General features: G+C 47.0%; 1 protein-coding gene across 1 annotated transcript in view; it reads right to left on the reverse strand.

Moving 5' to 3' along the window:
* The window catches only part of SNRNP200 (small nuclear ribonucleoprotein U5 subunit 200), a 28956-nt gene that overhangs the window by 7752 nt on the left and 8841 nt on the right, over nt 1-12363 (reverse strand). The window contains exons 12-30 of the mRNA XM_042933119.1: nt 12013-12150; nt 11650-11805; nt 10946-11116; nt 9259-9452; nt 8929-9052; nt 7555-7704; nt 7202-7312; nt 6525-6656; nt 6155-6343; nt 5387-5584; nt 4831-4983; nt 4637-4717; nt 4280-4363; nt 3305-3411; nt 2850-2968; nt 2403-2557; nt 2101-2290; nt 1720-1893; nt 149-309 (exon numbers count right to left, since the gene is read on the reverse strand). Coding sequence (XP_042789053.1) covers nt 149-309; nt 1720-1893; nt 2101-2290; nt 2403-2557; nt 2850-2968; nt 3305-3411; nt 4280-4363; nt 4637-4717; nt 4831-4983; nt 5387-5584; nt 6155-6343; nt 6525-6656; nt 7202-7312; nt 7555-7704; nt 8929-9052; nt 9259-9452; nt 10946-11116; nt 11650-11805; nt 12013-12150 — 2787 coding nt within the window. The remainder of the gene's footprint in view (nt 1-148; nt 310-1719; nt 1894-2100; nt 2291-2402; nt 2558-2849; nt 2969-3304; nt 3412-4279; nt 4364-4636; nt 4718-4830; nt 4984-5386; nt 5585-6154; nt 6344-6524; nt 6657-7201; nt 7313-7554; nt 7705-8928; nt 9053-9258; nt 9453-10945; nt 11117-11649; nt 11806-12012; nt 12151-12363) is intronic.

Here is a 12363-nt window from a genome sequence, read left to right on the forward strand (position 1 = left end):
CACAAACTGGGGACGTGAACAAAAGAAAGCAAAGGGTCTCGCCCCAATTAACCCTGCAAATTTCAAGGGCTTAGAAAATCTTGATCTGGACTCAGATAAAAATAGCTTCAGGGAAAATTCACACGTGACACAGCAGCACGCCACATACCTGCTCTGCCAGAGCCTCCATGGGAGTGATGTAGACACAGCGTCCCTCTGAGTTCTGCAGCAGCATCCGCAGGATGGCAAATTCCGCACAGATGGTCTTGCCGCTGCCCGTGGGGGCCCCCACGAACACATTGTCATCACTGTTGTAGACGGTGTTGAACACTGGAAGCCGGCAGAGCAGCAGTGGGAACATCAAAGAGAAAAGACACTCAGACCACTCCTCAGAACAGAGGACACCCGGAGAAACTCAGCCAGTCGACTGCCAAGTGCCGACAACGAAGGGGGAGGCATCAGGGCCTCTAATTACGGTCAGCCTACTACACCTCTCCCCTCATGCTCTCCCTCTCACACACAAGCAACAGGCGAAAAGCCCAACACCAAGAAGTCCAGTAGCAGGGAGATCTGCAAGGTGGCAGAGAAAGTAGACCAAGTATCCGGTGCTTCTCTGCCAGTCTTCTCAGGGACCAGGATACGGAACAAAAAGGAACTGGCTACCATTCTCTGGCTACCCTCCGACACTCTCCTTGAAAGAAGGTAAAGCCTCAGTCCTGGCATCAAGACTGGTTAAAGTCAGTTGGGGGGGCACCTGGGTTGTTCAGTCGGTTAAGTGTCCAACTTCGGCTCAGGTCATGATCTCACGGTTTGTGAGTTCAGGCCCCCGCATCAGGCTCTGTGCTGACAGCTCAGAGCCTGGAGTCTGCTTCAGATTCTGTGTCTCCCTCTCTCTCTGTCCCTCCCCCACTCACACTGTCTCTTAAAAATAAACATTAAAAAAAAAAAAAAAAAGATTGGTTAAAGTCCAAGTTCTGTTTATTAAATGATTCAGTTGAGGTGCCTCTCTGTGCCTAGCTTCCTCATCTGTAAAGCAAGACACTAATAATAGTATCACAAGTAGTAAATCCCCCATAGGATCAGTGAGAGGAATAAAAGAGAAAATAACCAGGTGTACTCAGCCAAAGTACTTAGGAAACAGGACATGCCCTGTGAACATGCCTGTTATTTAAAACGACAGACAGGGGAGTGCCTGGGTGGCTCAGTCAGTTGAGTATTCATTCGACTCTGCTTTATCTCAGGTCATGATCTCTCAGTCTGTGGGTTCGAGCTCCGTGTCAGGGTCTGCGCTGACAGTGCAGAGCCTAGTTAGGACTCTCTCTCTCTCTCCCTCTCTGCCCCTCCCCTGTGTGCACTCTCTCAAAATAAAAATAAACTTAAAATAATGCATTAAAAAAAAAAATGAAGGGAAAGGAGGCTTCAGTCAACACTGCACATGCTGCACACACATGAACAACAGGAGCACAGATCCAGCCTCCTGAGCCTGAGAAACAACAATGCACCATAATACGACCTTGTTCTGACCCTCCTCAATGAGACAGGCAAATAAGCAAAGGAAATCTAAGAGTAACCAAGGACTGAGAAAGGAAGAAGTCCTAGTGTGCTCCAATAGTTGCCACTGATGAGCTCCCACACCTACCTGAGCGCCCTACGTCCCTTCTTGCCACTAAACATATCTGTCTCTACGGAACCTTTAAGGTCCTCCAGAGGAATGAACCGCGTGGAGATGGAAACACCTACCTTGGGTCTGGATGGGGTTGAAGAAAGGAAATTTATCCTGGTAAAGGCTCTCAAAAGCACTGTTTCTCAGGGCAGACACGGGCAAAGGCTGCAGGTCCAGAAGCTCGGTTGGAGGTGGGTACTTCTCCGGTAGGATCAGGTGCCGGAAGGAGACAGGCAGCTGGGTCTCACAAGCTGCCAGAACAGAAACGGGAGAGGTCATAAGCACTCCTCTCTTTACCTAATGACCCCTCAGAGCCCCTCCATGCACACTGAAAACCCCAAAGCAGCAGCAGATAGTATCACTCTGACCCCACGAAGTCCAGTCCAGCACAAAGTGAAAGACACTCTTGATTCCCCCAGAAGACCTGTCCCTATGGGACCGTACAGAGACACACTCACAGAGCCAGCGGTCAGACACCACTCGGATGAAGTACTGAGGGGGCAGCGGTTCAAAGACAGGAACGAAAAACGTAATGAGGTGCTCATCCTGAGCATACTTGGCCTTGAGTAGAAAATACTCATGGTGGAGTATCACCTCACTGTCTACATCCTCCACCAGAATCCAGAATGCCTCTGACGAACCGTGGACCTGTCAACACAAGCACAAGTAAAAGGAACACGAGCCAGCGTGGACTTGCACCTCCAATCCAGCTCTCCTCAGGGGCATTCGCGAGTAGTCCCTCCGCCAAGCAAAGCCTCACCTTTTCATCCCACTGGAAATCCGGCGTGATGGTCAGCTCCACTTTTAGGGTGGAGCGTGTGATAGGCTGCAGGTGCACCGACAACTCCAACTTGGGGAAGAGGTGGACGTACTTGTGGATGGTCTTCCCCATCTTCGGCATGCGGATAAGCTCCCCTAGAAGGACAGGAGGGTACAGGGGCTGCAGCCCAGCCTTCCAAGCACAGCTGCAAACCGGGCCTTGAGGGCAAGTGGCAGAGTCCGCTCTGGCGGGCAGACTCCTCCTCCCTCCACTCTCAGTGCAGTCCAGAGGAGTCAAAGTCCCGGGACCAAGAGCTAGCCACATTACTTCAGCAGAATAGGAGAAGTGAACACAGGACAGTAGGGCACCGGGCCCCGGAGACAGAAAGCAAGAGGGCTTAGAAAGATTTCTGAGCAGTAAGGACAAGGAGGATAGCTCCCCACACACCTATCTCATTATGATTCAGGTCATACAGACGCTCGAAGGGGAAGTTTTTCTTCTCTATCTTCTTCACTACCTCCTCAGGGAGTTTCCGGAACTGGCGCAGAGGACACATGGACTGCCACCTAGCCAGGAAGGAAACATTAACTGTCAGTCCCCTGTGAAACAAACTGCCTTTGTCATGGCTTCCAATTAGCTGTGACCACACAAAACAGTCATTAAAGGAAGGCATCTGGAACTGTAGCAGCAGTGAGACTTGAAAGCCATCACTCATCACCACTCTCCTCCCACCCCCAGGCTCCACCTCAAAGGGCCCTCCCTCTTCTCAACTTTTAGCCAAGTTCAAGTCCCATCTCATGAGTGAGGACCAGAGATAAGAGCACTCCCAGGCTTCCCCACGACATCCTCAGCCTGGGGACCTTAACTCATGGTGACCGGCTCCCAGCCCAGTGGGTCCTTACATGCGCTTGTCAATCATCTTGCAGAGGTTCAGTGTCTTGTCTGTAAGCTGCGCCCAACCTCGATTCAGGACAATTTCAAAGATGGCACGCATCAACCTGCCAGCCGACTGGGAAAGATAAAGCATTCCCTCTGTTAAGTCCCCACCATCCCCAACCTAATGAAGCCACTCTACACGTGGCTTAATTACCTCAAGCTCTGATGCAATCGGTCACACTTCTCAAAAATAAAGTCCTCTGTAATTACTCCCCCACCCTTTTTAAAGACTTTTTAAAAGTTTATTTATTTATTTTGAGAAAGAGGGAGAGCAGGGGAGGGGCAGAGAGAGAGAAAGAATCCCCATCTGTACTGTCAGCACAGAGCCCAACGCGGGACTCAAACTCACGAACTCATGAGATCATGACCTAAGCCAAAATCAAGACTGAGATGCTTAACTGACTGGGCCACCCAGGCGCCCCTGCCTTTCCCCTTTTAGGTAGCTGATGTTTGCTGAATGCAGAATAGTTAGAAAAGGGCAGCTCGAGCTTACTGTACAACATCTTAACCTAATAACCATTGCGATTTTAAAGTTCGGCTCATTTAGCACTCAGAGTTCTAGCGAAAGCAAGGATGCTAATGACTTGCCCTCAAAGGTAAAGACGAACTGTAGCTAATAGAACCTTTTGCCATTTCTGGATTTACAGATGAGCCTAGCCATAGTGGAAAGTCACTCTCTGTAGGGAAGCAGACATTGTGTCTTGTGGCTCTCCCTATGGAACCTGCCCAGCACTCTCTTAAGGCCCTACCTCTCCTCACGCTCAAGATCAGCGACAGAGAATGGCTATGCCATATGCACATAATCAACGAGCCAACTAGAACAAAACTTGGCCTTCTCCCCTCCTCACTAGCGTCAGCCCTGTTTTTTCCAAGACACACAACAGCACAAGGGACTGGAACTGTTTAGGCCTCTTCTCCCGGCAGCACAACTGCGCTCTCACCTGCGTAACATACACCATGTCTGCCATCAGCGCAAAGCCCTCCAATTTCAGCTGTGAGATGAAGGCTTGGAGAAGCACATTGATCTGGAAAAAAGCAAGGTCAGCAAGAAGATCGCTAGTCATTGATGGTGCAAGAAGGTGAATCACACTTCTGCTCTGGGATCCATGGATCATGCCGAATCGGATCCACAACTCCCGCTTTATAGGCATTAAATAACTGCTACTCCACATAAAGAACATGTGGAAAGGATGCAAAACCCAGGAAAACTGAGCAAGTCATCGAACATGAACGTAGATTCAAGGTTCACTTTTTACAAAACCATCCAATCCTTATGCCAAGCAGAGGAGTGAGCTCACCTTTGCACTGGGTTCCTCAATGCTCTCCTTTACAGGGATGGGCACCCTCTCCAGCAACTTCTGCAGCTCCAGCTTCTCCTCCTGCCACAAGAAGGGAACCGGTCAAGGAAAAGGCAGGTGACTAAGGAGAGAACCTATCCAGCGACTCAGCAGTGAGTACCAACCACCCGTCCCAACACACTGTGTGGACTCACCTCTCTCACAGTGATGTTCTTGAACTCTGAAGACAATGAGAAGACTCTGAAAAGCTCAATTTCACTTAGGGTGGGCTTCAGCAGCTGGTTGTAGGTCTGTACTGTGTCATTGGTGATGTAGTAGTGGCTGGCTATACGGCCCAGTTCTGTCACCTATGAAGGAGGAAGACTCAATCCAACGGCGATCATTAACAAGTGGCAACCTCTCACTGTAGACAACAGGTGCCCACTGGAGGAACTCACAGCAACAAGAGTTTCTGGCCCAAGCACATGAAGAAAGATGGCACAACAAACTGACCTATGGTGAACTGATGCCCACACAGAAAAGACAGGTGAATGAGCTGCCTCGACTCAAGTGACAGAAAGCAGGCACCCTCAGGTTCTACTATACCATTTTAGAGGTTCCCAGATTCAAAGGGCACAGTCTAATCCCACCTGTTTTTCTACACAATGGGCAATTACACAGGCAGTGCTCAAATCAAGAAAACAATTTAAAAAATTGCCTGAGATCACCACTTTTACTGAGACCTGTGGCTCAATCCCTCAACCCACTCACCTGGAAGTTGCCTGTCTTCTTGTCATACTTGACCAGATTGTTCTTATCCAGCATCAAGGCGGCAGTATGAACCAGATCCAGTCGGCGCTGGTCCAGCAGGGGATCTCCCTTGAGGTCATCATGAGAGATGCCATAGAGGGTTGGGGATCGGAGCATTCGGATATACAGATAGGCATATCCAAGCCAGTTCACCGCATCCTACAAGAGAAAACCCGCTGGTCTGCGCATGGAGTAATTATGTCCAAATGAAAAGCTCCCAGAGGTCACTTAGAAATTAATTCCAAGGACGCCTGAGTGACTCAGTCGGTTAAGTGTCTGACTCTTGATTTTGGCTCAGGTCATGATCTTACAGTTTGTGGGAAGGAGCCCCAAGTTGGGCTCCACGTTGTCTCCACGCAGTGCAGATTCTCTCTCTCCCTCTCTCTCGGCCCCTCCCCTGCTCGCATGCACATACTCTCTCTCAAAATATTTTTTAAAAAAAGAGAGAAATTAATTCCCAACTAGAAGAATGTATGTTGTCTTCTGAAGGTTTCTAGTATCTTATTAGAACGACAGAGTTCTTTCTGAGATCTTGGTAACAAGGGGAATTGTCAGCCACGGAGTTGACAAGCTTCAGAGAGACTGCTTATTACATTGAAGATGTGGGGCACAGGGTTGGAAGCCCCTACGTGCTGGTGGTCCACAACACCACAATGGAGACCATCCCACCCTGGTACCTTGGCTTCTCTGGAGAAGGCAAGACGCGTGACGGGCAGAGCCCTTCCCTACCTTGGCATTCTGGACATTCCCCAGCACGATTTCCGCATTGAGCATGTCAGGCAACTTTGATACCATCTGGCTCTCGATAGGAAGTTGCTGATTGAGGAGGGACAGGTAGTACTGTAGCTCCCCATGAGACGTGATGAGTATGCCTTCGCCCTTGGTGTCATACTGGGGTCTTCCAGCACGTCCCAGCATCTAGGTCAGAAACAGGTCGCAAACCTTTTAAGAGAGCTATGGCCACAGAGCCTCCGGTTTTGTTCCCAGACTTCTACTTTACAGAACCCCACCTTCCATCTGCCACCTTTTTGGCCTCTTTGCATAAATTTTATACACAGGATACCTTTCCCCACTGAAAATAACCTCAAAGGCTCTATACCTGCAGAATGTCCAGTGCCCCCAGTTCTGTCCAACGCCCCTTCTCTGGACTGTACACCTGGGTGCCTTTGATGATGACTGTATGTGCGGGGAGATTCACACCCCAAGCCAGAGTTGCTGTGGAAACTAAAACCTGTAGAAGCAAAGCCAAGGTAATAAAGAAAAGACGTTACCACCACAGGGTTAGTATCCCCAAGTTCTCTTAGAAACTGGCCTTAGAGCTTCTAGCAGGACTGAGGTGGGTCCCACACTTGTCAAGGTAACACTGGAATAAAGAGGAAAGGAGTCCCTTGGTTCCTCGTCTATTCAATAATTAACATTCCACGGTTCTCGAGATACTTAAGAGGTAAAACTGTAGACTAATATTAATCAACTTAAAGTTACCAGACAATTAACAATACACCCTGAGAGAGAGAACATACGAGGTCCTAACCTTACGAGGCCCTGCTTGGTGACATCTGGAGTCACTGACACGCCTCCTTTGTTATGCTTCTCAAACGCTTTCCTAAAATCACTCCTCTTCCCTGATGCAGTAGGTGAAGAGCTGGGAGAGGTGGCCAAAGTTCTATCTACCGTACCTCCCACAACCCTCTAACCTGGTTTACCATAAGGTACTGGGTGCAAACATGGCATCTGACACCTGAGGTCTTCTGATGCCTACACTTTGCCCACGCTCACCTGAATGTGTTTATCAGCAAAAAGATCCTCTACAAGTGTCCGGTCAACTCTGGTCATGCCTGCATGATGAATAGCAAAGCCATATGGCAGAAGATCCTTCAGCTCCAGGTTCTGTGGAACAGAAAAAAAACAGGTGAGGAGGTGAGCCTCGCTGTGGGAACTCCACAGAGACTAAGTAGATCTCTTCCCGTGAGACCCTGCCCCCTACCTATTCCACAGAACCAGACCCAGACAATCAACCTTCACCTGTGTGAAACAACAGCACCATGATGCAGTCGAGGACTGTCTGGACAACCTCAGATTGAACCAGTTACCAGGTAGGAAACAAGAGAACCGGGCCTGTCTCTCCTCACCTTGCACTGCTCAGCTTCCGTCCGAAGGACTTCGGTGGAGGCTGAGCCCTCTCTCAGAAACAGACCCAGAGTGTCCTTCTCTAGGCACATGTCCCGGATGGCCCTGGCCGTCTTCCCAGTCTCCTTCCGGGAGTGGACAAACACCAGCACCTAAGGAGAAACCACAGTTTGCCACAGTCAAGAGACGCAGCTACCACTGTCACTCCTCTGGCCCCATGGCACCAGCACCAGGAAGCAGAAGCTACACTGTTATGAGGCCAGAAACCCCGAGAAGAGCAATGGCAGGAAGGTATACTGATTCAGAAGCGCCTAAGACCCTGTGTGAATAAAGTACAAAGTACAGTGGCAGAGTCCTGTAGCTGGGAAACTAAGCTAACTCTTAGCATCCTATCTTTAAAACCACATTTAAGTATAATATAGATGCAAATTCAGAACTCCCAGTAATAAATCTGTGTTCAGGCACCTGACAGGATTCTAAGTCACCTGAAGAATGTGTCTGCAAAGTAACAGCTCATATACTGTATTCAATGATAGGCACTAGCCTTTGTAAAAGGACTTAGGAAGTCTCAGTATAGACTAGTACCATTTGGTAGGAAATAAAGTCCTCCAAGTATTTAGTGCCGAGAAAAGATTTGTCTTGGGGCACCTAAGTGGCTTAGTCGGTTAAGCATCCAACTCAGTTTCATTTCAGCTCGGGTCATGAACTCAATTTTGTAAGTTCAAGCCCCATACTGGCAGCGCAGAGCCAGCTTGGGATACTTTCTCTCTCCACTCTCTTAAAATAAATACACTTAAAAAGAAAGAAAAGATTGGTCTCTTCATCTAGATTCATAGGCTTTTTTTATAAAAAAATATACACACCCTGCCACTTTCCCTTGGTTTTTGTCTTGGTTAACGTGACCAAATGGTGTTTAATTAAAAAAATATATTTTTTCTAGTAAAATGTCCTCTTTCACTAGTTTTTAGTTTTCAACTTTATTTTCACTGTAAGTCAGCCAAATCTTTTATGGAAGGACCCTTGACAATGTAGAGAGACAGACTGATTATCCACACCTGGGGATTTCTTTTTTGGGAGTTTTTAAATTACAAATTCAATTTCCTTAATGGCTATGAAACTATTCAGGTTATCTTCTTCATCAAGGCTGAGTTTTGGTAGTTAGTAATTTTTGAGGAACAGGCCCCTTATTTTTTCTAGGTTGTCAAATGTACATGTGAAGTTATTCATAATAATCCTTTATTATCCTTTCAATGGCTACAGGTTCCATGTTAATATCCAATTTCATTCCTAATACTGGTGATTTGTCTTGTGTCTTTTCTCTTTATAGAAGTCAAAAATGCAAAAGAACAGAGTTTAATAGGAAACCATAGATAGACCTGATTTTTTCCAGCATGTTCCATGATTTTCTCATAGACTATTTCATTCATGATCTGGAAACGCTTGATAGCTTTTTTCTCTGTGATACCCACATAAGTCTGTTCCAGAGGCACTGGGCGGAAGCTAGAAATTCAAATTAGATAAATGAGGTTTTTGGCACAAAATAGTGAGGAAACAGACAGTTGTTTTCAATGGAAAGGACATTCTTTCCTGGATTCACACCACATCAAAACCCAAAATCCGTCTAATACCCAATCCAAAAGAGCTCCTTGAAAAAGGGGCAGGGCACCAGGAAGGTCACCCTAATCTTCTCCCAGTCTTTCTTGTACCTGTTGTCAAAGTAAAAGAGGCCCTTGGCAGGATCTACACGCAGAAAGGTAGCCACATCTTCATAGTTGGGGAGGGTGGCACTAAGACCGATGAGTCGGACATCCTCTTGGGTCATCTCAATGTTTCGGATGGCCCTGGCCACCAAAGCTTCCAAAACAGGACCTCTGTCATCGTGGAGAAGATGGATCTCATCCTAAGGAATGAGGGGGTGGCCAATTACCCCTAGGGCTAGAAAAATGTAGTCCTCTTTCCTAATAGACCTATCCTGTAGTACATACCTACCAAGCCAAATAAAGAAGAAAGGGGATCCCAAGCAAGAGAAACCCAAAGGGTGAGACAATACTCACTACGAAATACCCCAGAAAATAACATGCTCTGACCACCAAGCTGCTTTGCTAGTTTAGTGAAACCTAATGCTTTATGGCAAGAAAATCTGATACTTCAGGTAAATGAGCTCATTATAACTTCACTCAAAGATTAATTTCTTTACTAAAAATGAAACTTCTCAGCAAACTTTATTTATATCAAATAAGGCTTCACCCCTGGGCAGTCATTCTTCCTACTCTGTGCTTGCAAAAGATATGCATCAAATGATGAGTTCACATAGCCTAAGGCAGTGCTTCTTGAATGTCAGCATGTAGCAGAGAATCTTACTAAAATGTAGATTATGTTTCAGTAGATGTGGGATGAGGTCAGGGAGTGCACTTCTAACAAGACTTTGAGTAGAACTAAAGCAGGGGCTGGCAAACTTCACAAAGGGCCAGTCAGGATTTTAAGCTTGTGGGCCATACAGTCTGTTACAAACAGAGCTGACCCTTGTACAGTGCAGGGGTTACGGATGCTCCACACAGTCGAGAATCCACTTACAACTTTGACTTGCCCAGAACTTAACTACTGAGAGCCTACTGTTTACCAGAAGCCTTACCAATAACATAAACAGTTGATTAACACATATCTTGTACATGTTTTCTATACTGTATTCTTACGATACTGTAAACTAAAGAAAACGTTATTAGAATCATAAAGAAAAAATACATTTATGGTCCAGTACTGTATTTACCGAAAAAAATCATCATAAAAGCGGACCTGCAGTTCAAGCCTGTGTTGTTCAAGAGCCAATTGTACTCAAGTCTGTCACTAAAGCACAAAAGCAGCTGTAACAATATGTAAATAAATGGGTATGGCTATACTCTGATAAAATCCAGTAGCCACAGACTGCCAAGCCCTGCTCTAGAATGCTGAAAATCAACATGTGAGGTCTCCTTTCTGCTTTCCCAGACAACTTAAAGAAACTACAACCAGACTCAAGGTCATTCTTCTCTGGGTGCTCTCTGTACATTTGGAACGCAATATCCTGATTCCTTCCTCGTTCCCCTCGAGAATGGATTATTTATTTATAAAGCCCCCCTGGGAGGAGGACACAATTAGTTTTGTCTGTTTACATTTACTCCAAAACATTTCAGACACAAAAAAACACATAAAGAACAACATGGCAGACACCATGCACCTCCTCAGAAATCTTTCACTTAGGGGCAGATTCTCATTTAACGGTAACAGCAATACTGACAACAGCTGTCATTATAAAGGCTAGTGACTAGAGGAAAGCACTGAAGAAACAGCGTTAAAATTCAGCAAACCCTCCTCGACCAGGCCTGGTCTCTACGTGCTCAAGTACTCCCTGCTCACCAGAATGATGAGCCGCACGAGCTGTGTGTAGGTGCGCTCCCCACCCTTGCGGGTAATGATGTCCCACTTCTCGGGGGTGCAGACGATGATCTGAGTGGCGCTGATCTCCTCCTTGCACAGCTGGTGGTCGCCAGTCAGTTCTGCAACAGTGATGCCATAGGTCGCCAAGCGCTAGGTGGAGGAGAGGCACGTCAGGCAAGAATGCTTGAAGGGGGCCTTGCCACCACACTTTATCTGGGAAGTCTGAATGTAGGGTATTATTGGAAGGAGGTATCGACCCAACAGGGAAATATCATATGAACACAAACACGTATTTCTAAAATAAACCCAAGTTTACACTCAGGCAAATGAAGCAAAGAATTTCTGGGATGTCTGCACAAAGAGGGGGAAATGGAAACTTGTAGACAACAGGACCTGGAATAACACCGCTAGGTCTAATGTCAACCATATCCTATGAGCATTTCATAAATTCTTCAGTAATGTACATAACAGCAGAAAACTGACTCAGAGACAGTAACAGAAAGATGCTAAATCCTCGCAAAAGTCCAAGACAAGCCCAGGACACTCTTGCTTCAGAAATACTCGGACCCTGGGTCAAGCTCCACCTTGAAGTGGAAGAAAAACACCATACAAGACATTCCAGAGATGTCCCAGTACAAGCAGTGATGCACTAGACCTGTTCCCAATACCTTTCTACCCCTTACCTTTCCGAAACTGCCCACCATCTCCTGCACCAGAGATCTCATAGGAGCAATGTAGATGATCTTGAAGTCATCCACGTTGATAGTGCCATCCATGTTAATGTGTTTCCCTATCTCTCGGAGCATACACATCAGGGCCACGTTGGTCTTACCCGCACCCTAAGACAGAATCAAGGATGAGAAGGCCTGTTTACCTGTCCTCACTTCTACGGGCTTACCGGCAAAACAGACACCAGAGCACCTCCTAGGACATCTCTTCCATCAAAGAGAAAAGAACTGGGAGAGGATTGGGTGAAGATGAACCATCTCGCCACCAAAAACATACACCACTTCCCACAGGAACAAAGCAGCCAGGGCAGTGCTTACAGTAGGGGCGCACAGCAGCAGATTCTCATCTGTTTCCAGAGCAGCACGGTAGAGTTTACTCTGGATCCGATTCAGTGTTTTGAAGCCCTCAAATCCAGCCTGGGCATACTTCGGCAGCTTCTCCACTGGAAGCAGTTGCTAGAAGGAAGAAATGCCATGCATGTCACACACTGGCAGCACCCTTGAGCAGGCTGTTTTTGCGGGATGGCCAGGATTGTATTTCCTGGCGCCCTCCCTGAATAACTCTGCACTGAAGGCCAGATGAGAAATTCAATACTGTCCCCTGGACTCAAAATCAAAACGGGAAACTCTGAAGCAACTTCCATTTCTGGGATAAACTATCTATGACAC

The sequence above is a fragment of the Panthera leo genome, chromosome A3 (genome assembly GCF_018350215.1).
Source record: "Panthera leo isolate Ple1 chromosome A3, P.leo_Ple1_pat1.1, whole genome shotgun sequence".
In the NCBI taxonomy this organism is placed as follows: Eukaryota; Metazoa; Chordata; class Mammalia; order Carnivora; family Felidae; genus Panthera; species Panthera leo.